Source organism: Oreochromis aureus, linkage group 16 (genome assembly GCF_013358895.1).
Source record: "Oreochromis aureus strain Israel breed Guangdong linkage group 16, ZZ_aureus, whole genome shotgun sequence".
Lineage (NCBI taxonomy): Eukaryota > Metazoa > Chordata > Actinopteri > Cichliformes > Cichlidae > Oreochromis > Oreochromis aureus.
The window spans coordinates 13,961,674-13,988,340 of NC_052957.1; the positions used below are offsets into that span (position 1 = coordinate 13,961,674).

A 26,667-nucleotide genomic window follows, 5' to 3' on the forward strand; every position below is an offset into this window, starting at 1 on the left:
AAGACTTCAAGTTAAAAGAACTTTTTTATTCATTATGAAATCATGTTATGAAAATAATGACAACTAACCATATATCAGACAAATGCATCTTTCCATATGTTAACAACGTTTTACTGTAAAGGCTGTGACATCTCCGCCGTCACCAGAGCATAACTGTGTTCTGTTTGTGCTTGGCGTGTACTTCACCTCATCCTGGAAGTGGCCATTCCTGCTGTTGTTTCATACCATAAAAATGTCTACAAGGCTTTTCATGTCTCCTTCCAGTGTTTCCACATGAAAATCCTTTGCGAATAACCTTCTGTTTGTAAGGGAGAAGTTCACATATATACCAGATTTAGTCTTTGTGTTCTGCTTCCTGTTGTCTAATCCTTCAATCAATAATTTACACAAAATCTGTACATACTTACAGCAGGCTGATGCCTGTTTCTGAAGGGTTGTGCACATAGAAAAAAGAAGCAAGAAAGTTGATGTGATACGATGGGAGGTCAGGGTGTTATGAGCATATTAGACACTTGCCTTAATGACAAATGTAACCCAACAACTTTCAGTCACTCAAAATGAGTCTGACATTCTGCAACAAAAGCCACGCCCACTTCTTCCAGTCTTTTGCTATAAAACACACACTCGACACAGCTGACAGGGACGCACATTAAAATATTTATGGAATGAATGAGTGTGTGTTTGTAATGGCTGATGTTAGGATCAAGTATATTTATCTTAGCCAAAAAGATGCAAACCTTTGGGTACGATAAGAGCGAAATTTGCTATTTCTAACCTCCATCTGCATATTTACCCCCCCCATCCCCATCCCCATCCCCATATCCAACAGCTGATAAACTCGAGCTGGGACTGGAACAGATGTCTGAAAAAAATACTTAAGGCTTTTATCGTTTAGCACGTTATTCTTCGACTGATCGGCACTTACTGTATGCAGTCATTCATCTTTCACATCACTCATATTGCATTTTTGTTCACATAAAACTCTGTTACACATTTCAGAATTAGAAAACGATGAGACTGAGTTACCACAGCATTATGTGGACGCTACTGGCACTACAAACTAAAGCACAAATGAGCGAAAAAAAATAACACGAACTGCTCCTCCTTCTCCTCGGACGCCGCTGCTGTGTGCTTCTTTGTTGTTGCGATAACTTGATCTGTACTGAGCTGCAGAATAAAAATCTGGGGTTCATTTCAGGGTGCAGCTGCTCCTACAGAAGTAGCGGCAAATCCCGTGAAAAGCATCGGACCAGTAATGGTACAGGAGGCTGAACATGAAACGTGTCGGAGGTCGTTCCAGTCAGGGTTTGGGTACTGGCATCAGTTCTCTTCTATGGCACAAGTGTTTGGCAAACACAATTAACATTCAACATTTTTGAGATTGACAAAATAAATTATGTCAATGGCACACCGCTGTATCATACCGTAACCACCTGCTCTGCCGCTCTCAGGTGTCCTGGGTTTAGATGAGGTTTTGTCATACATACAAAACTCACTTCAATAACACAAGAATGCCCTTTAAAAAGTTATTTGCTGAGACCAGAAATCGAGAGAAACAGGCTTGAGGTTTGTGTCCAAGTTTTGCATCCATGTTTCTTTCACATTTCTCCTGCGCAAGTAGAAAAAAAATAAGCGGGCAGATCGCTTTTGCACAACCGAAGCCATCCAGAGATGGAGCCTGCAACTGCTACAAGCCCCTGTAGATGCTTGTCCTGCTGTCTCCTGTAGTGTGATAAAGCCACATAGGGTAGTGGGGGTTAACCCTCCCACAATTAGCTCCTCACATGTTGTAAGCCACATATATGGGATCCAGCTGGTCAGCCAGGAATCCATCTCTGAGGTGCATGCGTTGTTTCTCCCCTCTGGAGTTGATGGGGATGACGCCGGGGTCTACTACCACCACCACCCCTACGATGAGGTAGTGCTCCTCCAGGACCACATTGGTGACCAGGGCCACCAGGTCGAGGGCCTCCTGCTCAGATCCCTCCAGTTCTACAACCACCACGAGCAGGTTGGTCCATGTGAACACCGCACTGGAGAGAGGAGGAGGAGGATGGTGGATGAAAGAAAATACAGAGAAGTCTGGTAGAATTCATATTTCTTCGTCGTTTTTAAAATTGATCAATTGACAACTAGCGACTAAAGGTGTTGTAGGTTTCTCACCATTCAGCTATGCTCTTGTGAGAACGGATAACAGAGGTCTCGATGTCAATTGGGTGATACCTCATCCCCCTCAGCTCCAGAGTCTCATCAAGAGAGCCCACCACATAGAGGGCGTCATGACGCTCTGAGACACACAAACACCCACAGTCAGACTGTTCAGTTTAAATTCTGATACTAGAAAATGCTTAAATTAGCTTTCCGTGGAAGGATTCCAGACTTTAAGTTAGACTAAGCATCGGTCACTCACCTCCGCTGGCATCGGTCAGCTCAGTGCGCCGCAGGAAGCCCAGGTAGCCGGTCCTTGCCCAGACTGTCTGAGTGTCCCCGAAGCTCAGCTTGGTGTTGAAGTGGTCAGCATGCAGCGCCTCCTCCCCATAAACTGTGTAGTATCCTGTGGCATTGTGGGGACTGCTCACCCAGATCTAATACACAGATTAGTTACAATTGGTGACTGTTACATTCAGAAGCACAGACTTTGCTCTTTCTTCTGGTCAAAGTTCTGAGGCGCTACAAACCCAATATTATGAGTCACACGCTGTGTATTCCTCATGCTGATCCCATTAAAGGGTATCAAGTATAAAATCTGTGCCAAATCAACATACAGATCAATTTTTTGTGGTGACCTCTTGAAATAAGGGAAAAGCTGAAAGTACCCCTGCAAACTTGTTCCAAAACACCAAAAGCCAAGTAAATTAATCACATTAACAATGAACTGCTGCTCAGCCTAAAAGGTCACTTTTTGTAACCTTTTACACAAATTTCAGCAAGATGTTTTAAAAAGCTTCATTGATATGTAAATAGACATTTGCTTCTACTGTGCTGAATGAATTCTGCTGCTACAAATTAAAAAAAAAACACCTTAACTCTAAGATGTTTTTAGGTTATTGCAGAAAGTGACTGTAACCTGATTTAAAGGGGACTGACTAATCTGTGGTTTTTCTTATTGTCTAGAGGTTGCCTTACAGAGTGGATGGACTGAGGGACTCCACCGAGGTCTAGTTAAATATGGATTATTTTAAACTGTGAATCATCCAAATCCAAATCTGGAGATGGAAACAAGCACAACAGGTTGCTTTTAAGCACACAGAAGAGTGACTGACTGACTGACAGCTCTGCTCTCTTAAAAACCAACTCACCTCTCCTAGATGGGAGTCTCCCAAGGGTCCTTTAGTCTCCGTGTTTGCAATGATGACTTTTACTCCAGGAAGGATCTACAGAAGCAGACAGCCAGGACTCAAATGAACAAAAAAAGCCCTGGAAGCAGCGTTATGCACTATGTTGCTGTGTTTCAGTTCTTAGTTTTAAATTAGGCCGTACCTTTCCAGACTCCATCAGTGGCAGGCTGTGCGGTGACCCTCTCTCAACCAGGCGAACCCTGAAAAGACAAAGTGAGCAACGTCATATCAACTGTTTTTGTAAATATGACACGTAAATAAAGGAAAGAAAAAACTTTGAGTACTAATTAGTTCAAAGTCGGGTCATGTTTTAAATGCATGTATATGAATGCATACTGTCACAGTGTTCCCACCTATCGTGTCGTAACGCTCTCATGTCCACATAAACTGTGGTGGGATCTGGTCCAGCTGTACCCTGGGAAAAAAAGAAAGAAACAAGCAGATCCAGATATGAGTCAATAACGTACGTGCTACAGCCGTGGCATTAACGCTGCATGTTGCTTAGGTGGAGTGGGGTTTGGAAGCTGATTATGAAACTACTGCTGACAAAGCAGGGGGCAGCCAGAAGCCAACCAGCCAGGCTGCGATAGTTAGGACTCTGGCAAAACCTGGGCCGTGTAAACACAAATACCTCCTTCACCTGCTCTGTGGGAAAAGTGTGAAAACCTGGAACATTTATTTAAATCCTAAATAATAATGCTTATAAAAAATGACTGAAGAAAGTCTAAAGATCATTTGTTTTGATTAAAAATCAAAGTACTTCCGTGCAGCTGAATTCTAAGTGATCCATTTTTCAAGTGCTGATTACAGCTGTCAGATATAGATCCCTTTGTGTGGGATTTGTCATCATTACTGCTGTGAGAGTAGTCACAACAAATTATGTTTTCCATCACTCGCTTTGCCAGTCTACAGCCAGAGCACAAGCCAGCAATGAGTCGCTGCACCGAGGTCTGTGAGTCACAGCCAAACACAGAAAGCAGGATTCAGTTTACTAAGCAGAGCACGTCTACCTGAACGACCACCTGTGAGTAACATAAAGGTTCCTCAGAACATACATAAGTAATTCATTAGTCTATATACTGAAAACAAGATAAAAACAAAATATGGTCAATTTTAAATATGTTCAAAAAGCTGAAAAACATTCATATATTCTAAAAACTGAATAAAAAGACACACAAACAACTATGCCCTGTTAGTTTGTATAATATTGTGGATTGAAGTATGACATAAACTCTACTGATTAGACCCTAATTTACTGAATCGCAGCAGAGTTCATGCAGCCAGCTCATGGTCAATGTGTGGATCATGTATATCTAAACCTGCTGTAGAGCAATGATCAGGAGCCAGCTGATAGAAGCAGGACTCAGCTGAAATAAATAGCGATACAGAAGCTGAAGCTCATCAGGAAGAGAAAAAACAAGCTAAGTGCTAAAAAAAAAAAAAATAGTGAACTGTGGCTAAGCATGACCAAACTTCATGCAAAATAAATGACAAACGTGAACACACAGAAACAGACAGACCAAGCAGCAGAGCAAACAGCCACTCTGATCACACAGTACCTGCTCAGCCAGTTTCCCTAACCTGTTGGGCTGACAGGACAGGGCAGGACAGATAAATAAAGAGATATATGTGTATGTATTCAGATACGTGGACAACTCTCATACACACTCAGACACACACATAAATCATCAGGGACTGAAAAATAAAAAATAAAATAAAAGAACAAGACCAAAAACTGACAAAAGCCAAAGTCAAAACATGACTTATTTCACAGTTTTTATTAACTGGAACTAAATGTAAGATGAACCATTACACTTTCTAAACTCTTCCTTAACATGCAGTGAGCTGGTAAATAAAGGTCTTGTATTTCACCCTCTAATTGGCTAATTAAATAGTTTTATTTTATAAAAAGTTTTAAATGCCCCATTTTTTCCAGTTGAAATGTTTTAGCTTGTGTTTCAGGGTGTGTACATCGATAAACCCTTTGCACGCTCCTTGTTGTCTTTTATTCTTCTCAGCTAATGCAAGCATCCACAAACTTTCCAAGTTCAACATCACTAACATTCAGGCTTTTATAAGTGAGCTTTTATGAAGTGCTGTCAAACCGACACCGCACAAGAATTTCTTTAACATCTGGCTGAATCTTTGCCCAGATTCATGGCCAGCTTTGGCTCTAAAACACTGATTTTCATTCATTCTGGACTTTTCCCAGCCCTCCCCCTTTCGCTTCTAATTTTCCTTGACCAGTGGGCCTACCTGCAAACAGATCGCTACGTTCACCCTGCAGCCGAAGGTGGTGCTCACAGCTCTCGGTGAAAGCCCCAGGTCTTTGAAGATCTTCGAGAAGGACTGAGTGAGGGCTATGCGGGGCCTTTCCTCTGCTACCACCATGCAGGTACGCACACAGGACAGGTTCACATTTCTTAGCTGGATATGGGGGAAAAAGAAGATCAGCATCAGCAACCTACGAACTTGAGAGTGATAATATTATTTTGGGCTTTGCAGAAAAAAAGAGAAAAATAGTTTGTGTTCTAATATTAATAATTATTTTTATTAGGCAGACTATTAGGCATCTATTAGACCACAGACAGAGCAGTCTTAAGTGCTGCAGACAGTAATCAGCAGGCAGACACGGAGCAGTGAAGTGCGTCACCATTGAGTACCCTCACTTTGTCTTGATAATTATGGTGCTAGTGCAACAGCACCACAGGGAAAAGGACTATTTGAAGAGAATCGCTTCAATTTTGTGCAAGAAAAACGCTGCGGTTTGTCGTTTCCCCTCAGTGACACTGTTCAACAGCTGAAGAAAAACTGACCCGTAGCGCTTCTGTCTGTGAACCCAGTCCTTTGGTGCACATCTCCATGACTGAGTACGAGCAGAACGTGACGCGCACTTTGTACTGGCTGACGGCTGCAAGCCACAGTGATGCATTGCTCTCCAACTCCAGCGGTGGAACCAGGATCGACTGATGGCCCGAGTACACACTGAAACAAGAAGATACATGCGAGAGAGTGAACAGGAATCCACAGAAAGAAAAGACAATGATCTGTGTCCAGATTTTCAAATGTTACTGGTGGTCGTTTGTTGAGAGCTCCTACCTGCACAGGCACCAGAGAGCAAAGCCCAGGCCGCAGTACGGGTCCAGACAGATGGCGATCTGCCGAGATGGGTAGAGCTCACACTGCAGCTTAATGGAGCGACACAAGGCACTGGTGGCAGCATGAGACATCTAGAAGAGACAATATGACATAAAAGAAAGAAAAGAATGACGCACAGAGACTGGGTGCTGCAGTAACATTCAGGGATTCATTACTTCACAGCAGACTAAAAACCTTTTAAGCCTTTACTGTTGTTCTATAAAATCAATCATAACTCCAGCTTGAAACTGTGAAACTGAATGTGCCGAAGTTCACCCAATCAAACATGCCGTTTGTTCCTCTTTTAAATTAGACTTGCAAATCTGTCAAATAGGACTTCATAGTTTTTTTTGTAGTTCATTTCATTTATAGGCAAGTATCTGAATCCAGTTTTTCCAAATTAAGTGTGAACAAGAGGTACAGCTAATGTTAAAATGTCCTGCGACCTGACACTGAATGCAAGCAAAGTGCTTATAATCTAGGACTTCAAACCTTACTTTCTTTATATATCCTTCAAAAGATCAAATGTGCTTTTTATTGCCTCTTGAGTGGATTGTTGTAGTTAGTTACATGTCTGATTAGGTACTAACATCCTGGAAAAAGGGGTTTTAAAGGGGGAAATTAGTCTCCTGATATATATGTATAAAGATAAGCTTTTACCACCTTTTCTGATAATGATACACTTGATATCTGTTTGTAACAGGATTAATTGTAAAATCTTATTCATGAGTGCCTTAATGGGCTAGCCTCAGATTATCCCCATCACTCTCACGTGGTGGTCTCAGGTCATTTGCTTAGGTCACTGGACCAACAGCTCTTAGTAGTCCCAAGATCCCACCTAGAACTTCATAAGAGTTCTCAGTTCCAGCTCTGAAACTCTGGAACATCCTACCCCTCCATTTCAGGGTGTGCATTAACAGGAACAAAAAGAGGCAATATGATGGCAACATGTGAATCTACTGAACCAGACAGTTCCTTTAACATACTTTGACCCCTGCCAGGATGCCTGTCGTGGACACACTGAAGTCCAGGTAAGCCAACATCTCTGGGGTTGGGGGCTTGTACATCTGGGGGCTCTTCTTCCTGGGGAGATCATCTGTAGGATGAAGAACGAGCGAATTAGGAGAACGTTCACTGCAGAAATTGATATTAAGCATTTGAGTGTGTGTACATAAATTACCAGTGTCCAGCACGGTGGGCCAGCTCTTGATGTCCACAGCAGCAGCAGCTTCTTTGGATTTCAGCAGCTTCGTTATTGCTTGGGTTGTGAGGATGCACACTGACTTGCTGACCTTTACCACAGATAGTAGAATCTAACTACATATGTTGTGTTGCTGTTCACACTGTTTTCTATTAGACAGTAAAGCGTCGCTAACAGAGCACAGATACATCTGAAGATCACTGACTTTAATGTATTTTTTAGTGAATACAATCCACATTGACTGCCATTTGATGTGTCCCCAAAAAACCTCTGTGTTACCTCAACGATCATTTTGACGGTGGGCAGAGTGGTTGCCAGGTTCTGTGGATGTGGCGGTCTGACGGTGACCGGCACACAGCCAGCGTACAGGCAGCCGTAGAAAGTGGCAATCAGGTCAATTCCTGCACATAATGTTTGTTTATATATATTTTTTTCTCTTAAAACCAATGGAGTGAGGATGTTTTAAAAGGTCAAGAAGCACAGGCCAGCGGATGGTTTTTTTTACCTGGTGGATAGACGAGTGCTACGTGGTCTCCAGTGTTCAGGCGTCCCATCAGAGCTGCTGCCACTCGCTCTGCTCGCTTGTGCAGCTGCAGACAGGAAGCTGAGCTGGACACTGTGCCCTGACGAGAAAGCACAAGAGTAACATTTATCTGCACCGTTCTCTTTATTTAATTCACCATCATCAAGATTTATCGGTCCACAAAGGTCTAACAAGCTAACGTTCACCGTTGCATTACAACTTTTTTTTTTCCTCTTATGAAAACTTGAGTTGCAGGAGTTTTGCATCACTTTAATTAAGTATCTTTATTCATAACTCACTTAATTAACTGAATCAGGGCAACAGATAAACCTGAGACAACAATCTTTTTTTGTAAAAAGGTTTTAAACTGAATTTCAAGGAAATTTACTGTAATAACACATCAGTGTTACCATCGATCATAAACCTTTTTTTTTTTTTTTTTTTTTTTTTAGAGATCTTTCTATCGATCATATTTGATCTTTCTTAAGTCAAACCCCAGTATAGACACTACCTTAGCATTGAGAACCAGAAACAGAGGATGATCTGGAGTGGCCTGAGCTCTCCACTGTAGCACATCCTGAATGTAGAGGAACTAAAGGAAGAAAACACAAGATTAACTACAAAGATATCAAAGCGTCACACAGAAAAATCTTGTCTCACTTAATAAATGGTGTTGAATATTGTTGCATAATGGGACAAGACGGTTTGTGCACATAAATAAGAGACATTTAAGGGGTAGAGCACATGTGCAGATGATGATCAAAAGGCAAAAAGGTGTAATGCATGATGGGAAAACAATCTGAGTTATGTGATGCCTGTGTTTTTTGCAGAAGGGAAGGACATCTCTCAGTTGCACAAGAGTACTTTCTGGTCTTGGACCAGAAAAATAAGGCCCATAAAATGTAATTCAGAACAAGTTTTGGCAGTCAAATGGCCAAGTTCCTTATATCATACATACTTGTGCTTATATCATACACATAAATATGGTCAGTGAAGGCACTGAGCAATATAAATAAAAAACACTGTCTTTGTAACATCCGTGCTGTTCAACTTCCTGACTGAGGTTGTCCAACCAACTGAAGAGCACATAAATCTAGAGTCAGATTTCTCCCTCAGGTATGGATCCTTACCTGTGTCTGCAGTGTGTGAGCAGAGGTGTGGCATGGGTGAAATGAGGATGACTATCTACCTTACGTGCCTGGTCATTGTCCTCCAGCTGTCCCAAGTCTCTCCCGCAGGCTTGTGCTATCCTCTTGCCTGCCACCAAGTTGCCCACTATCATAGAAGCAGGACCAACCTCTGTCCAGCACAACCAAAGCATCATCATCATACATCTCAGTGAAGTTAGCACCAAAAATCATTATAAGGCAAACATATTGGAATAATTATTGTTGTGTTTTTGATCTCAGAGTCTGAGGTGTCTTGTAGTCTACCTGGCTGTTTCTGTCTCGGCTTGGGCAGGTTAGTGACGCATGTGTGAGGGCACATAAGGACATTGCAGGGGTGTAAAGCACCCTCCAGGAAGCGCTGCTTGGTCTCAGATATATGGATGCCGCCGAGGGGAGCCTTAGGGAGCGTGTTAGCAGGTACCAGAGCCAGGCAGTACACCCCAACCTGATGGATGCTGTCTATGGCCTGAAAACACACAGCGAGGTTACACAAAGCTGTCAAGTGACGACTTTTACAGTGCGTGCTTTATAGTTTTTTGGTAAAGTTTTTTTATTATTTTATAAACATGTAAATTAGAAAATAAACCAAATCAAAACAAAAAATATTGAGGACCTGGAGGACACGGCTCATCCACTGGAAGCTGTCTTCCTCTGAGGCGTCTGGCCTCTGCTCTGCCACTACGACGATCCGCTCGTCATGCAGTACAGACACAGAAAACACTGCGATCCTGGAAAGCAAAGCAACACCGTCACAAACTGGCTGTCCTGCTCAACAAGAAGTGCAAACTTCCATATTTCCCATGCCGCTCCCTCCTTTACCTTCCCCTGTACACAAACTTCATGGGCTCCACGGCCAGCGCTGTGGCAACTACGTCATCAGCGTTATGTCTCCGCCCACTGACGACCATCAGCCCATCCATCTTTCCCACAACAAACACAAGGCTGTCCTGGAAAGAGTCACTAAAGTTCATGTAGTTATACACATAACACAAGAGCTCCTGGTGCAAAGAAATCTGAATGCCTCAAAAGGTTTACAGACGTCTTATAAACTATCATCAAACTCTTAATCCAGGAGCTGTCATGTCCTCACAGGGAAAACAATTATGCTTTAAACTCGGAAATTAAAAAAACATCACCATTTGTCAAGTGATAATTACACTGGTATGATCATCTCCACGATTTTAACAAATTAAATAAACTCAGGTCAGCTGTTCCATCTTTCACTGGTTTGAAAGTCTATAAACACAAAAGTAATCCTTCAAAATAAAGAGACTTCCCTTTCTTTCTTTCTTTTGAAACTGCTGAATAATCCACTCCAGAAATAAAACTGCCTACAGTGAGTTTAGTGAAATATCCTAAAAGAAAAATTAATCTTTTAGACTAAAATCAAATGCCATAGCCTCAGAGACAGTTTTCTTCAATTCTGTGAGCACATTAAATTAAAATACGAACAAATACCTGCAACAATTACAGAGATGATTGGTCTTTGCGCATTGACTGGATGGACCCTTTAACTGGGCAATCTAATGTTGCAAGTAGTTAGTTTGGTTAGTAAAACATCTGCATATTTGTTACTAAACTCACTGTTGACTAACAACCACTAACACAAACCTTTGAGAGTCTTCCTGAGTAATTTAGGAAATCACAAACCAGAGTAGAGGCAACAATATGGTAAAAACTGACAATATCACATGTAGCACTTCATGCTGATTATTTCTGACAGATATTAATATCTGTTCTATTAAGCAGAAAACCCATTATCATTATTTTTATTTTTTGCTGCCAGAACTGTCACAGAAGTACTATGAGATCTGAAAGGACAGTTAAAACGTACCTGTGTAAGACAGAGATATCAGAAAGCTGTAAGACTGACATTAAATTAAAGGAAGGTTAAAAGGAAATCTCTAAAATAATAAAGAGGAACTTACTGGTCCTACAAAGCCCAGCAGTGAGGTTCTAGTGAAAGGTCGGTCACTGATCGGGATCCCAGACGGTGTTACAGGGACAGTCTGCAAGAAGATCCAACACTATTAAAACCAAATATTTAAAAAAACAAACAGATTACTGCCTTCACTTAATAGAAGTCCAATAAAATGATGACTTTGGAAATCATAGCGCCATCATTTAATTTTAGTGCTATCAATTAAGAAGATTTTTAGAAATGTGGTGCTATTACACTGCACATATGAAGAGACACTCATGAATAATAAGATTGGAAGAAAAGCGCTGAATCCTTTGTCACACCTGACCACTTACAGAAATAACGAAACACCAACCTCAAAGATGTTCTTGGTCATCCCTGGGAGGCCGTAGTAAGCGACACCGGTGCTGCCTGAGCTCACGCAGATCTCTCCGACCTCGTCTGTCTGACAGAGATAAGGTATTCCCTCGGCTCGCACCACACAAACCAAGGCTGGAAATGCAAAATGGACACAGAAGGATGGGCACAAGGAAGAATGAGTCATAAGGTCAATATTTAAATCGATTCAAAGATCCCGGTTTGCATTAAGCTGTTCAGAAAAACTTCTATGAAACAGTTCAAAAAGTTCAAAAAGTAAAATTTGGTAATTGGTAAATTTGGTAATAATTTCATTTAAGTTGGATGTGGTGATTTATTGGTGATGCCTTCAAAATGTTGTTTTAAAAGAGGCTTTTAAGCTGAATATTTTGCTACAAACACTTTCATGTGGTTAAATATTTCAGTGTCAGCATGTACACATTTTTTTTAAATCCTTGAAAATCTCCTTTTTCTCAACCTTCTTTAGAATCAGTATTTTAGTCATTAACATCAGTAAAATGTTAATAATGTGGCTGGTATACTGTACCTCCAGGCATGACCTGTCCCACATCCTGCACTGTAAGAACAGAGAGTTTCTCCTCAGTGTCCACACGGATCACCCCGTGACTCAGCCCACCCATGGACAGCACCGCCTTCCCGGGAGGAGGAACCCCCATTTCTGGAGGTCTGTAGGACACACAGTCATGCTATTACTTAAATTCTTCCTTTTCTGCTTAGGGCAGTCAAACTGAGCCATCTACTGGTGTAGTACAGTGACAGCAGTACTAACACTTAAAAAGAAGACATGAAGTGGTTCTGGAGAAATTTAATGACTCTGTGGCTCCATTACATTTCTTAAAATTGCATTTCTCACACTAAAAATAGTGCCAGCTTTTCTACTTGAAGCATGTTTTCGCCCCCCAATCCGTCTGGCATCGTAATCCTCCTCCAAAACTGAGCTTCACAATCAGCAGAAAGCTGTGAGACTCTCCAGTCTGCGCTGTGATCAACAGAACAAATCTCCCTTCCTCCCTGCAGGAACCAGCTGATGTTGCAAGCATGGTGTGACATAACAGCAGCACAGAAAGGCAAAGAGGCTGCTTTTGTTCTCGTCAGGTGCAGTAACGGAAGCGCACCTGCGGATGGCGACAGTCATTGCTTCTGAAGAGCTGGCACATGGACAGATCACCTCAGGTCGCAGCCCACGTGACTGAAACACGTTGAGGAAGGCATCGCAGGAGGATATCGACCCTGGGGTGACACACACACACACACACACACACACACACACACAGCACCAGGCAGACAAACAAAGCAAATCAATAATAATTTCTTGGGACTCCAGGGTGTTGTTTTATTAAATGAGCCTCTGCAGATGGACTCACATGGGTTAGCTCCGTCAGCAACGATAAGCATTCGCAGTGAGCTCAGGCTGATGTCTCTCTGGTCTCTCTGGGCCAGCAGAGACCAGTGCATGTCCCTCGACTTCACCACTGCTACCCGAGCTGCATGGGGACACAAAGACAAAAACAATGACCGACACAATCATGACCTCTGTGGTCCAGTTTGACAAGATCATAAAACCAGACAGCAAGGAGCGACGCAAGCTGACTCGGTCGCCAACAGATGATTGAGCAGAGCTGTGGATCAGTTTTATTCAGGGCACACAACCCCACAAATCAATAGGTCCAACAAATTATCTCTTTAATCCATCCACTCGTGTCAAACGTGCACTGAGAACCAAAACAGTAACAATTGGGAATAAAATCTGGTCTTCTTGACAATAAAACAATAAAAAATCTGAAATGTATCTTCCCTAAGGTAGCTTCTTGTGAAAAGTGTGCTCTGTCCTCATTTTCTGAATTAAACAGCAACAAAAAAAGATCTAAATTCCTTACTAACCCTAAATAGATGGACTGACCCTTACCTTTATATGTGTGAACCTTCATTATCCAAGACAGAGGGTTGACTTTCATCAGGGAGTAGGGAATGCTGATCACATGCATCCGATTCATGACGCTCTGCCAGGAGAGCAGTAAGCATGAGATGAGCTCCAAAATATGCCAGAAATGCATCACAACTAAATGAGGTCATTGTAAACACGCTGCAGGTTATGATTTTATGTGCCAAGAGTACAAAAATAAGCCTGTTTATACACGTAACAACAAATCACGTATGACCTAAGGCACCGGGAATTCTCAGGTATGTTTGAAAGCAGTCAATCAAAGCTGGGATGTCTGTGTCAGTGGAAGCAGCTTTATTTTTCACAGGTTTGAAACTCCTCAGTGGTTAGATAAGATGCTTTTTCCCCCCCCATCAGGACTTCATTAGTTTGAATGCATTTACATACTGATAAAGGCCTCAGTGGGAAGCCGGTTAGATAAGTTTCAGTTTTTATCTGCAAACTGAGCTCAGATCTCCTCCATTTCTCATTATATAACCGCCCCATTAGCTCTACTAGAGGTTTGGAGACTACTTACAGTGAGAACACCGTGCCATAATCCTGCTTCTCTCTTGAAGTCCAGGACATTGGTTATCGTCTCACCTACAAATAAAAAAAAGGAGAATTTTTCAAGGTTAGGAGCACAACACAGTTACATAAGTTTCTGTAATGAAGAGTAAATTCTGACTGTAGCAGCAGTGGGTTGAGTAAGCCAAATTAAGTTACAGAAACAGATCCGGAGAGTCTCTGGGGGTTGCTGGTGCTGTTTTCAGTTACTCAGAACAAAAGTAGGACACTAGAAGAAAGGAGCTACTTTATGTTCTCTTTCTTTTTAAGCAGACCTGACCCAGGTATGATGGAAGGAAACACAACCAACTGAGCAGCTGCATTTATCAAATGAGACTGTTTTTACACCTAAAAGTGTCCCAGAGCATTCTCCATTTCTTTGTGATAGTTTCCCTAAACTTCCTGCCAGCACCAACTGAATTTTCTCCAAGTCGGAAGAAGTGATAAATGATGGAGGGAAAAATTGCAGAAATAAAGTATGACCAAAAAAGTAAATTAAGATCCCTCCTCACCTTCAGTGTAGCCACAGGCCTGCGTGAGGGCATGACAGTGAGCAAGCATGGCTGAATGGGACACTGTGATTCCCATGGTGCTTCCTTCTTTGCTGGTTTTATACTAGATGTAAGAAGCATAAAGGAAAAAAAACAGTTTCATTAGAAAAAAAGGGATCTGGTAAAAACAAAAACTGCCTAATAAGTCGAATAAGTAAAAAACAAATCCAGTAAAACCATTCACGTCACATCCTTTGATTAAACTCCACTTACTTCTATGTAGGCAATGTCGTTACTGGCTTCCCGTATTGGAGGGTGCCAGTCTTTTGGAGGCTTCACAACATGTTTTCCATCTGTCACAAACCACAGCAGCCGCGGCCAGCCTGCAGAGACAGAGACATGAAGTCATCTCAAACCAAATGAAACTATGCGCGCACAGTCACAATGAAAATAAAACAGGCTGTACCTTTGAAAGTGGCAACCTCCCCCGTTTGTGCTTTGGGCAGGCCTTTCTGACAGGCGTCAGTGGTCAGTGCCAACGTGACGCCGCAGCTGCCCAACAGAAAGCCGATCTGTTGACTTCCCGCATCCTGGGGGAGCAAAGAGAGTATCTGTCACACACAACGATCAACTACTAAAAACAGAAAAATTCAAAATAACTTGGAGGAAGGATGCGCCGAGGGAATGTGGGAATTGCTAATGGAGTGAAAACAAGGGCAATGACAAGAAGAAGAAGAAGACGAAGAAGAAGACAAAGAAGAAGAAGAAACCTCAGAGCATCACAGCAGCATCAAAGCAGCAGCAGGTGAGCAAGCGGAGTGACGGCCAGTCGCTATTAAAAACTCTACTGCTGTGCATCAAAGCCAGACTGTAGCAGGAATGAAACCCAAGATCTGACACACGCTCGCTCCTATTTGATTGGCTGTGCAAATTAGCTTATAGCTAAACTCGTGCTGTGCAAAGTGCGCTGCTCAGAAAAGCAAAAAAAAAAAAAAGGTGGGAGACACAAGATGGGTGGGGAGAGGCAGAAAGAAAGGAGAGGAGGGTAATAGGAATAAAGAGAGGGACACAACGAGAGGACGAGGAATGATAGGAGCTGACAGAGTGAGCAAATGAGCGTCTGACTCCTGAGAACAGTTGGCCTGTGATCTAATATTTTGACTAGAATTACACATCATTTCACCTCACTCAAATCTCATTAATTACAGCACAGCGTCTGCCAACAGCATGCTTATAAAGGGCAATCAAGAACAGGCATTAATATTCAGGCTGTGCAACTAATATGGATAAATTTAGATCGGTTTGAGCTGATGGATGCTCTGGGAACCGCAAAACATCATAAGCTAATACGCCGTATTTAAACATTTAAGAGATCAGATTTACAAAGATGTGATTTAGCATAAGGAACGTCAAAGAGAGTGAAGATTAGCACTGAATCAAAATGTGCATCTGACTTAAGCACGTCTCTCATGTAAACACTTTGAGGTCAGATGTCCAGTAGGGGTCAGTAAAACGTCAAAATTCACACATTCCCAGGAGACCCTGTTGCTTTACCTTTCTGGTCAGCGGCACTTCAATAGGCACAGGTACAAGCTCCGCCAGGAGACAGCCGTAGAAGGCCACCATGAACATCACCGGATCATTGTTGGGGAAAACAAGTGCAACCTGCAGGTGTGTTCAAGACATGGTTACAATACACCAACATTATCTTTCATATTTTTCAGTTTTAATGGTACACAACAGTATTGTGGACTGACGGTGACACTAAACATGTCATACAAATAATAAAGCGCTTGCTTTCTGCAAGGCTTTAAAGTTTAAGAAATCATTGCTTTCTACCAGAGAGTTAGTTGACAAGTCCAGCTTCACAACAATGATATTTATATTTTCGATAAATCCTTGGTTTTAGTCAACAGTCAGTTACTCTATCTTGGCTTGGGTCTGTTTTCTGTTCGCTATAGCCCCCATTAAACGTGGAACTGCTGTTTTTGCACCAGACAAAAATCACACATGCACCATCTCGCACCAAAACAAACAGGCATCTCAGCCAGCCTCCCCCATCTTTTTAGATTATTTTAGACCAGAAAAAAAAAGTCCAGCCACAATGATTAACCCAAGCAAGTCAACTAGACCCAAGCTGAACCGTTTTTGCAGCTTTCCTCTGCCCAGGGTGAAACAGAAACCAGAGGAGCAGAGGAGAGCAGCAAAACAACTTTAGAGACTCTGAAAATTAGATGAAATTAAATGTCTACACATAAATTAGGTTTTTAAACTTTACAGTTATGGGTCAGTGGAATGAAGTGTGTCAGACTGCACTCGCTCATTTCTCTTTTACGTTCCCTATCAAAGATTTCAAAGGTAATAATGCAGATACAGACTTGGCTTAACACACGTGGGGAATGGGACTTTCCTGTCTGCTAAGAAGGAAGCACTCCATTAATTATTTCATAGGAAAAAAAGTAGTTTTCTGCTATATGAATGTTCCAAATTCAAATAGAATATTAAAGCTTTTAAGTGGATCTAAAAGGCAAGTTATGTTGTTAATTTGTGAGCTTTAGACGTGCTGACTGAGTAAAATGCTGCTAGCTGTTAAAAGCAAACAAACAACAAAAGTAAACGCAAATCAGACAGCTGGTCACTTTTTCATCTAGCAGGAAAAGGCAGTAACTATATTTCCCAAAAGGTTCCTATGTAGGAATACTATCTGTTTTATTTTATTTTATTTTCTCACGTCATTGAATTTATTTGGTGATTATTTCCATGTTCAATATTTGTAATTGTGCTGATTGATTCAGTGAAATGCCAAAAAATGTAACACATTCAATCGCCACCGAACACACTGTAATATATCATGACTTACTCTGTCTCCAGGCACAAGCAGAGGCTCGTTTCTGCTGCTCAGCTTATTAAGAAGTGTATAGGCCAGTTTCTGACTGCGGGTCCACAGTTTACCTGCAGAGGTTAACACACATTGTCAATGAGTGCCTTTGATTTAACAAATCTAACCTGCAAAACAACATTTAAACAGCAGAATACATTATGTCTGTTTTTCAAAGACACAGTGGATGAAAAGAGGCGCTATTCTTTTCCATCTGAATTGTCATTTCTGGGCCAACATCCACAGGCTAACACCTACCATAGGTGAGTGTGTAGACGGGCTTGCCAGCATTGTCGAGTGCTGTCAGGCAGGGGCTCTTGGGCTGAGTGGTTCCCCACCTTTGCAGGGCTGCTGGCAAGGAGGGAGGCCAGTTGGTCACCACCCCAAGAGGCTCCCCTTCCAGCGGACACATCTGCTGGCCTTCTGGCTTTGGCTGGTTGGGATCTGGCTGCTGGACTGAAAACATGAAGAAGATGAATTGGACATCTTTAAGACTTTGATTCAAATTGAAAGTAATATAAGCTCCTGAGCTGCTTGATAAAGAAGCCCGGCTAGTCTGCAAAGAAATGGTAAATATGTAAATTAAAAAACACTCGTAAGGAGGACAGGGGAGGAAAAAAAGAGTGTGAGAAAAAAAAAGACAATGAGGAAGGTGTGATGGAAAAGGAAAAGCTGGAGGATATACAGTGAGCTGTGTTCTGTCCTCATGAGTCTAAGCTGCCTATTATTCCTACTTGTGAGAAACTCGAAGCTGCTGCTTACTGGAAATCATAGGTCTCGCCTCGCTCCTTCTTTAAGTACTCTATTGACTTCTGGATTTGACTTCCATCTCTTCATCTCTATTCTTACTGTCAGACTCTCTGAGCAGTAGAGTTCAGACCTGTTTAAAGGAGCAGGTAAGCCACATCTCCGCCAAATATAACATCTTTATCAGTGTTTGGATCCTACCTCTGAGTGTGTTTTTCTGCTCACACTGAAGCTTGCCATACCACAAGGAGAAGCTTTACAGTTACCTGCTGATGCACTGCTATTCCCGCTGCATGTTCATTCACACAGTGTTTATTCAGAGTGGCAGAGTACCACCCAGAACCACTGATGGGTTTGGTTGGAATGGAGGAAATGGTTAGGAAGGGCTGGTCCAGTCCGTGTGCACTTCCTTAAAAAAATTCCCTTTCAACACCTGGTGGTCTTCAGGGCCAAAATAACCACCACTGAGCTAAAACTGTGCCTCGATTGTTTACTTGCGGGGCCTGGCAAGGTCACAGTCACATTTTTATCTTGGCCACAACAAGAATTAGACAGATCACTATTATTAGAGCTGGAAAACCAACGTGATGTGAGCATCACATTCGAAAGAGTAGGAGTGTGAAAGAGTTTCTCTTCACGAAGATTTATTGATTCAGCAGAATCACTGTAATTACATTCAGGTGGGCTTACCATCCAAAAGCTCTTCAAAGTCGTCAACAAAGAACTCGCGCAACGGTGGACGCTTTGGTCTCTTCAGTGTATTGAGCAGCTGCTGGATTTTGTTGGAGACGCGACTGTTGACTGGAACACCTATAAAATGAGTTTTATGGAGATGAAAAGACAAAAAAAAAAGGTTGGGAGGACATAAACGTGACAAGAAAAAAAACATGTAGAGAAATACAGACAGGAAAAAGTGGAGATAATTGTGATGGCACAGGTGGGACGTGGGCATGTGCAGACAGATTGATTGAGAGATTGATGGAGGACGGGGATGGATAAGGGAGGGACAGATAAGGAAAGAAAAGGAGACAAGGTCAGTGTGTTTTTCTAATGAGGCACAGAGGACAACCAGCTGTCAGTCACACTGTGGCAGGACAACAAAGCAGTGGAGCACGAGGTCCTGCGCTGTACAGTCACCTTAAAGACACAGCGTTTTAGTAGGAAGTCTTTGGAATCACTGCGAGACCTCAAAGGCTAAGGAAAAAGGAAATCAGGAAACAAGGAGCCGCCTCGCCTGCTGCCTAGCAACAAAGATGTACTCGCTGCAGAAAATGATTCATGAGGTGTCTCAAAAGGTGCCTGTTTCATGCTATAAAATAGAGACAGTGAGAGGCTAAAATCACCTAACCCCGACTTAAATCAGAACACACATAAATGGTCTGACATGCATGTTACACTTTAAAATTAACCCTTAAATCATTTTTTTATATAAAAGCTGAGCCAGATCATAAAAGGAGAGAAAACAAGACAAACGTAAAATAACAGACTCCGAATGAAACATAGCGTTGTGCCATTAGAGTCACGTTTGAGGTGACATTCAGTCGATAAACATCATCAGACATTATTTTTACCCGATAAATATATAGTTATCTTTAAAAGGGGGGCGGCTGTGTTCGACAACCCAGACAGCCACGGGAGCTAAAGGCCACAGCTGCACACAGCTTGCCTGATTTATCTTACTATAATAAGCCTAGCTCAGACACACTCTGCCTCCTCATGCAGGGACAGATGTACCAGGGATCAACCATGTGGGGGTCAGTGCAGCACCTGATGGACCAATTAGACAGCAGCCCCTGACATCCTGGCTCTGAACTCCCCCACCCACCTCATCATGAGGCTTGATCGTTCATATCTGGACCAACCAGGACCCGTCTGCGATGATGACTGTAATTAATGTGTTCATGATCTTATAATGAATGCATTTACAGCCATAAATTGCTGTAGTAATCTCTGGCTCTTCCTTAATGTGGGACAAAATGTTACACCACATCTTTACAGTAAACAATAACAGAGTTATAGGATCGGGCTAGTATCAGTCCATATTTTTCCTATTGTTAACAAATCCCAGCCAAAAATTGTCTCTGGGGCCCAGTCTTGCTGAGCACTTTAAACATAAAAATGCGTCATAAAAACATGGTCCTGTTTTTTAAAAACACAAAATTTCCTGTGTCAGCTGGGCACTGCAGCTTTTAGGATTTTCTATTCAAACATTTATATTTGCAAAGGTGTGTTTATAGCGACTATCTCCAGCCATGGATTTAGGCAGGATGGTGTACAGTATGTGAAACTGGCTCAAAATAACCCACAGTGACTCATAATGAGGGAACATGTTACCCACTGCAACAGCATGGTTCACTTGATGCATTTGTCATTGTTTCTGGATGACAACGGAGGTCGGCGGGATAAAAATAAGCCTTATCAGGCTACGGATACAATAAACACCTGTTCATAATAATAACTTATTGTTGCTTTTGTCTTTTGATAGGATAAAGTCACGTGGAAAGGAAAGTTTGCATAGGACTCTGTGCAGTGCTGTGAAAACTAAGTGTGCAGCATGACTCATCAGCTTGTAGAACCACATTTAGCAGCAATAACTTGAAGCAATCATTTTCTGTATGACTTTATTAGTCTCTCACATCGTTTTGAAGGTATTTTTGGCTGCTGTTCTTTACAACATTGCTTTACTTTCACTGAAGTTTGCCTCAATTCATTTATGCACAGCTCTCTTAGGTCTCGCTACATCATTTCAGCCAGGTTGAGGTCTGGACTTTGACTGGGTCATTGCAACACCTTGAATATTTTCTTGTTTCTGATTCAGCCATTCTGTTGTAGGTTTTCTGCTGTGGTTGGTATCACAGTCCTGTTGTATAACCTCATTTCAGCCAAGCTTTATCGGTCAGATTTGACCTTGATGTACAGACGAGTTCATGGCTAACTCAATGACTGCATCGTCCCCAGGTCCATTAGCCCAGATCATTGACAGTTGGTCTGAGGTGTTTGTGTTGAGATGCTGTATAACACTTCCTAGACTGATGGGCAGCAAGAGCTGCTTCTTTAAGATCACTGCTTCTTGTCTTTGTTGTCCCCATGTTAACAAACCTGAATGCTCCAGACCAGCAAACTGCCAAAACTTGTGCTTTTATAGAGTTATTAGATTAACTGCTACCTACCCTTTTAATTCCTATGAAAGCTGTAAGGGTTTACTTTTCACAGTACTGCACAGAATTCTGTAAAAATTTTATTTTTTTGAAAGATTGTAAGCTGAAAACAGCGAGAAAATACTGAATTTGTATCAGCAAAATTTGTGCATAAAACACCAACACACACAGCGTCAGTATCCAAGTACAGATGGAGCCAAAGCTACTGTGTGACTTGTTTTTTTTTCACACACATATGTGTCAAAAAAAAAAATGCCAGCAGTCCTAGACAGCTGCCATCAAAGAAGTCACTGCGTGGCTGCGGGCTGGCCGTCAAAGACTGAAGTGAGAAACAGACTGACAGTTGTTTTCAGTTTGAGATAAGAAAACAGTATGTCAACATAGTAATTAGTCGCAAGGCCAAACGAAGAGTTACACCGCTGCTTAAACGCACTCACTTTCTAAAGACATTCAGGTTAGACGTTGCCTGAAGATGCTATAAATGGTAGAGCAATTGCAACATACTCAGCTATACAAACACACACACACACTCACATGCACACTGTATCACTGAATTCACTGTAGCTGTGCATAGATATATATTTTTTAAAACACACAAGATTTGGACAAGTGTCACAGTAAACCTGACAGTGGAGGTGAGAGGCAGAGATGCAAAGACACACAAATACAAACGCACATACAGCAGAGTGCACATACAGCAGAGTGCACATACAGCAGAGTGCACATACAGCAGGCTGCCATAGAGCTGAAGGAGCAGTTATAAATACCATCAATTAAAGTGAGGGATCCTTCACCTCTCCACTCACATCCTAGAGGAGAGACACATCAGGATGTCAATGAAGCGCTCCTGTGAACTTTCTGGATGACAGGGGATTTATATGTCTGCACTGAATCATAAAACCAGAGAGAACCCTTCTGAAAACCTACGCGTAACCCGAGGTGCACCTCCCGAGGATGTAACTACGCATCGTGTTGACGCAACCCGCAACTAACGTGATTGGCCTGATCAGTGAGAGAATAACAATCATTGCCTTAGTATCAGGAATAATAATCATAGCCTCACTATAAGGACTCACAGATGTCCGCAGATTGCTGGAAGGAGTTTCCACAAACTATTGGACTTGGTGTGAGGGAATGTAAGAAGTGGGAAAAACCTGAGGGGCAAATATGTTTGGAGGAGGGAAAAGAGTGCCAGCATTTTATTTGTTTCCATTTTGGCTGGCATCTAAAAAAACAACAACAAAAGAAACAACAAAAAAAACACACCATAGGCTCTAAAAGATTCATGCAAAAGTCTAAATCAGTCGTGAGTGTGAATGTGAGAGAAATCTACAGCTGCCACATGCAAGTGAGAGTGGGATTATGATGGAATCACACTGTTGTTTTACCACTAGGCTGTGGATTTGTCTTTCTTTTCACCATTTTAGTCATCAGAATAGGAAAACCTGCACTTTAGATCCATAGATTTAACCACTACTTCCTGCTTTTGTGTCAGCTAGGTTGTTTCGTGTTTAAGAATCCAGAGCACGGGTGGCAGCGAGATTATAGGCTCTCTGCTGAAGGTGTCCTCCGGTTTTCAGGCTGCCCGATTATTAACAAACTGAATGAATGAAGATGAATTCAGACAAAGAAAGTGGAGCAGATTTAATGAACTGGTCAACCTGATTGTCATCTGTAGCAAGATGCTGGTTTTCTTTCATAGGTCTCAAGTAATCTCAACTCATATAAAAAAACAAAACACTGTCATATATGATGGAGATGTTTGGAAAATAGGCATTCAGGTCACTCACTCTGTTTCTTAGTAGTAAAATACAGTATAATGTATAATGTATGATGTATGCAGCACAGAGCACCTGACATTATGAAGAAAACAGATACTGGTATATAACCATTATGCCTTAAATGTAAATTGGTGACTGGGAAATATATGCATTGTTTCTAGAGTGGTCCATGTTCTGGTCCTAACTAAGGATACTTTCACAATATTAAACATACATTAAATGTAAAGGCCCAGTCATGTGACAAACCGACCTATATGGGGTGTACCCTGCCTTTCACCCTATGTCAGCTCGGATCGTCTCCAGCCCTAACGCAACTCTAAACTCAAAAACCCGTTGAGATAATGGAAAAAAAGATTTGTAAGGATCCAAGACTATTGTGGACGCCACCTAAAACAGAATCACACTAGAAGATGTATATGTAAGTGGATTTATGAAAAACCTCTCCCTGTAACTCAGCGGTTTAGGAAAGTGTTCAGGGTTCTTCCAACGGCGAGACTCTCTGCCAAGTTAAAGGTGAACTGACAACTTTTTGGATATATGGGCCCTCTTATAGACCGCCAAATGATGTCATGCTAAAGGGAAAAGGACTTGTTGGGTTAGAAATTTGAAGGACACGGTGGGTGATAACAAGCGTAAGCACACAGTAGTTATAGGGAATGAGTGTGTCCTCCCTTATGGCAGTTTGATAAACCAAAACATATTTTATGGTTGGGTAAATGAAACCCTGCTTACATTTTACTCCAATTCTGCTAATTTTCCTATAAGAGAAGGCCAAAACTTCTTTAGGACACCAAATTTGTTTTTATATGGAATAAAAACCACACTCCCTCACCCACCTCCCTTCTTTTCCTCTTAGCTCAGGCTGTAATTAATGTGCACAACTGTGTTTTTTTTAAAACCTACCTTAAAATTAGGTGGAACCTGACCAGGTAATACTGTATTTACTGTTTTTGTATGTACCTATCCTCTGCAGCATCCACTGCCCCATGCTGGTAGCAGTACTGAAGCCATACAAGGAAAGGCACAGTTTGAATGACGAATAATGTTTGGAGGCTATTTTATGCACAGATCCACCAACAACATGGCAAAAACTGAGCGCAAAATCGAGCACCTAATGATCTGTTCTATGTCATGACTCAAATATTTGTTTGCCGCAGAGAAGCGAGACCATGATGCTGTGTAAATCTTTACTGTCTCAGTGTTTCTGTTAGTTAACAGAACCAAACATTACGGCAGGAACGTGACGGATTTTTCAGGGGCGGGGTGGGGGGGGGTGGAGAGGTGCACCGTTACCGTGGCAACATGAGCAGGTCAGTCAGTAGCTTTTGCCAGTCACGCTGGCAGACTGACTAAGGAGAAGACAGAGGGACAAACAGCAGGGGAGAAGGAAAACGGGAGTTGACTTTGCGTGTATATGTGTGTGTGAGTGTGAGTGGGCAGGAAACTCACCATCTGCGGTCTCCATGACGCTGGTGTGGTGGTTGAAGCCGCGGGAAACGCCTCGCACCGAGGCCACATGGGGCCGCTCTGCGTGATGCGAGGAGCGCTCCGACAGCCCCGTCACGTCAGGGGGCGCTGAGTGGTTATCTGTGATGAGTGGGGGTGTCGGGGGTTAAAAGGTCAAATATGAGGCCAACTGTGGGTGCTCGCAACTTATATAAAGATCTAAGTCATGGATTAGCAAACAATATGATTTGCCTGGTAGTCTCTGAGCCGAAGCAGAGACTGTATTTCAACTTGTTACCTTCCCTCAACACCACACATAAAAGTCTGTACCCAGGATTTCTTCTCAATTATCAAAAAAAGATGTCTTACACTATTTTACAGACCAACTGATGTCCAGACACTAAGATGTCCTTTAACAAAATCAGTGACCCTGTCGGGGTGTAACATAGCTTATACTCTCTGGCCACTTCAAGCTGGATGTCAGAGTTCTTACAACCTCAACATTTAAAAAGGTTGTTTTTTCTTCTTACTGCTGGCAGTTAATTACATAAAAGTCCTCTCAAGATCATGCATTTAAATCTTAACTGCACAACTACAAACTCTGCAATAAACACATAACAAATACTTGTGGTTGTGGCTGAGGAGGTAGATCAGGTCATCTACTAATCGAAAGGTTTGTGGTTCAATCCCTGGCTGCTCCAGTTTGCATGCCAAAGTATCCTTGGGCAAGATACTAACCCCAAAGTTGCTCCTAGAGTGTAAATGTTAGATAGAAAGCACTCAGACACAGAAAAAGGTGCTTGTGTGAATGAAAGAGTATATAGGAAGCAGTCCATTTACCATTAACGTCTGTGACAGGGTCAGCTGTTCTGTTTTAAGTGTGTCATGAGAACTGGAGTTTACAGTCTAACATTGGAGTTGGAGCCAAAACGGATACCTTGTTGCAGAGCCAAGCCATATTTTTGACAGGTGTCATAACCAATTATCAGATCACATTACTAGAAAGAATTTGGGGTAATTTCCAAGGTCTGAAAATTATGGAAAACAGTATTTATGGGGAGCATCTGCCAATCGCAGTAACCCTGCTCATAGCAGCTGATGTCACTGGTTCCAACTTTTGGGATGAGCACTTGTGTATTTTTTTTCTTATGCAAATGTATGGAAGTGGTTTTCAAGAGGATTTTTTTAAAACTCCACATTGAGAACTGGTGTTCCTTTAACTACATATAGTATTTTTTAGTGTCTCCTGTTGAAGTGGATGACAGAATCAGTGTCTGAGGGGCAGAGGAACAAGGCAATATGGGAGATTTATTTACAGCTTCATTCAGCACAAGTCGCTGCTGCTGCTTTATGACAGCAGCCTTGAGGGGAAACGAGCTAGTGAAAAAAAATAAAACCAGGCAGCTCCATCCTAATAGGATATCGTCTTACCAGTAACACATGCACACACATGTACACAGACATACAAACGTGCACACAAGTAAGCAAGACACCATCTTACATTGCAGCTGCAGCGAGACTAATGGTGATAAATCCACCAAATCTCATTAACTAGCCCGTGACACTCACGTGGCAACATGGAACAAGCAGTTTTGACAGATATGTGGCTGAGAGCTTCTCCACATGATCGAATGACAGTGAGATGGCAGACGGGGATGGCTAATTAGAAAGACATGAATTAAAACTCGGTCGTTGGGTCCTTTTGTCTTGTCATCATCGAGTGCTTTTTTGTATCTGGAGGGAGATAAGGCCTCAGAAAGCAATCGATGTGTAGGACAGTGCTGTCTATCTGCGATTAAACAGTCTGCGGTACATAACACAGGTTAAGATGTCACCTTTGATATGATGACAAATCTGACTGGGAAGCAGTTATCGTATCTACCATATATTCTGCTGAAATGAACAAAATGAGGATAATGGAAAAAGTATAAGACTCTGTCTTCGACTCCCTAAATTGTTTGTATGTACATATGTAAAACCTATCTGCATAAAAAACAAAGAATTTAAACC

General features: G+C 42.0%; 1 protein-coding gene across 5 annotated transcripts in view; it reads right to left on the bottom strand.

Annotated features, from left to right (window-relative positions):
• Window positions 1-35: 35 nt before the first annotated feature.
• Window positions 36-26,667, bottom strand: part of dip2a (disco-interacting protein 2 homolog A) — an 88,082-nt gene continuing 61,450 nt past the window's right edge. Inside the window, exons 6-40 of one of the 5 annotated variants that reach the window (XM_039600193.1) lie at window positions 24,661-24,798; window positions 22,198-22,239; window positions 18,963-19,082; window positions 17,784-17,981; window positions 17,508-17,599; window positions 16,202-16,312; window positions 15,114-15,237; window positions 14,921-15,030; window positions 14,669-14,771; window positions 14,128-14,192; window positions 13,575-13,668; window positions 13,033-13,152; window positions 12,784-12,898; window positions 12,195-12,334; window positions 11,646-11,782; window positions 11,298-11,378; window positions 10,189-10,316; window positions 9,983-10,097; window positions 9,634-9,835; window positions 9,399-9,499; window positions 8,712-8,792; window positions 8,183-8,300; window positions 7,957-8,078; window positions 7,657-7,768; window positions 7,463-7,572; window positions 6,438-6,568; window positions 6,155-6,323; window positions 5,595-5,765; window positions 4,898-4,927; window positions 3,692-3,753; window positions 3,481-3,538; window positions 3,300-3,374; window positions 2,411-2,585; window positions 2,164-2,287; window positions 36-2,033 (exon numbers count right to left, since the gene is read on the bottom strand). In XM_039600193.1, coding sequence (XP_039456127.1) covers window positions 1,781-2,033; window positions 2,164-2,287; window positions 2,411-2,585; window positions 3,300-3,374; window positions 3,481-3,538; window positions 3,692-3,753; window positions 4,898-4,927; window positions 5,595-5,765; window positions 6,155-6,323; window positions 6,438-6,568; window positions 7,463-7,572; window positions 7,657-7,768; window positions 7,957-8,078; window positions 8,183-8,300; window positions 8,712-8,792; window positions 9,399-9,499; window positions 9,634-9,835; window positions 9,983-10,097; window positions 10,189-10,316; window positions 11,298-11,378; window positions 11,646-11,782; window positions 12,195-12,334; window positions 12,784-12,898; window positions 13,033-13,152; window positions 13,575-13,668; window positions 14,128-14,192; window positions 14,669-14,771; window positions 14,921-15,030; window positions 15,114-15,237; window positions 16,202-16,312; window positions 17,508-17,599; window positions 17,784-17,981; window positions 18,963-19,082; window positions 22,198-22,239; window positions 24,661-24,798 — 4,127 coding nt within the window. In that variant the 3' untranslated portion in view covers window positions 36-1,780. Of the gene's footprint in view, window positions 2,034-2,163; window positions 2,288-2,410; window positions 2,586-3,299; window positions 3,375-3,480; window positions 3,539-3,691; window positions 3,754-4,897; window positions 4,928-5,594; window positions 5,766-6,154; window positions 6,324-6,437; window positions 6,569-7,462; window positions 7,573-7,656; window positions 7,769-7,956; window positions 8,079-8,182; window positions 8,301-8,711; window positions 8,793-9,389; window positions 9,500-9,633; window positions 9,836-9,982; window positions 10,098-10,188; window positions 10,317-11,297; window positions 11,379-11,645; window positions 11,783-12,194; window positions 12,335-12,783; window positions 12,899-13,032; window positions 13,153-13,574; window positions 13,669-14,127; window positions 14,193-14,668; window positions 14,772-14,920; window positions 15,031-15,113; window positions 15,238-16,201; window positions 16,313-17,507; window positions 17,600-17,783; window positions 17,982-18,962; window positions 19,083-22,197; window positions 22,240-24,660; window positions 24,799-26,667 lie in introns of all 5 variants that reach the window. The other 4 variants (XM_039600192.1, XM_039600194.1, XM_031759060.2 and 1 more) reach the window with 4 other exon arrangements.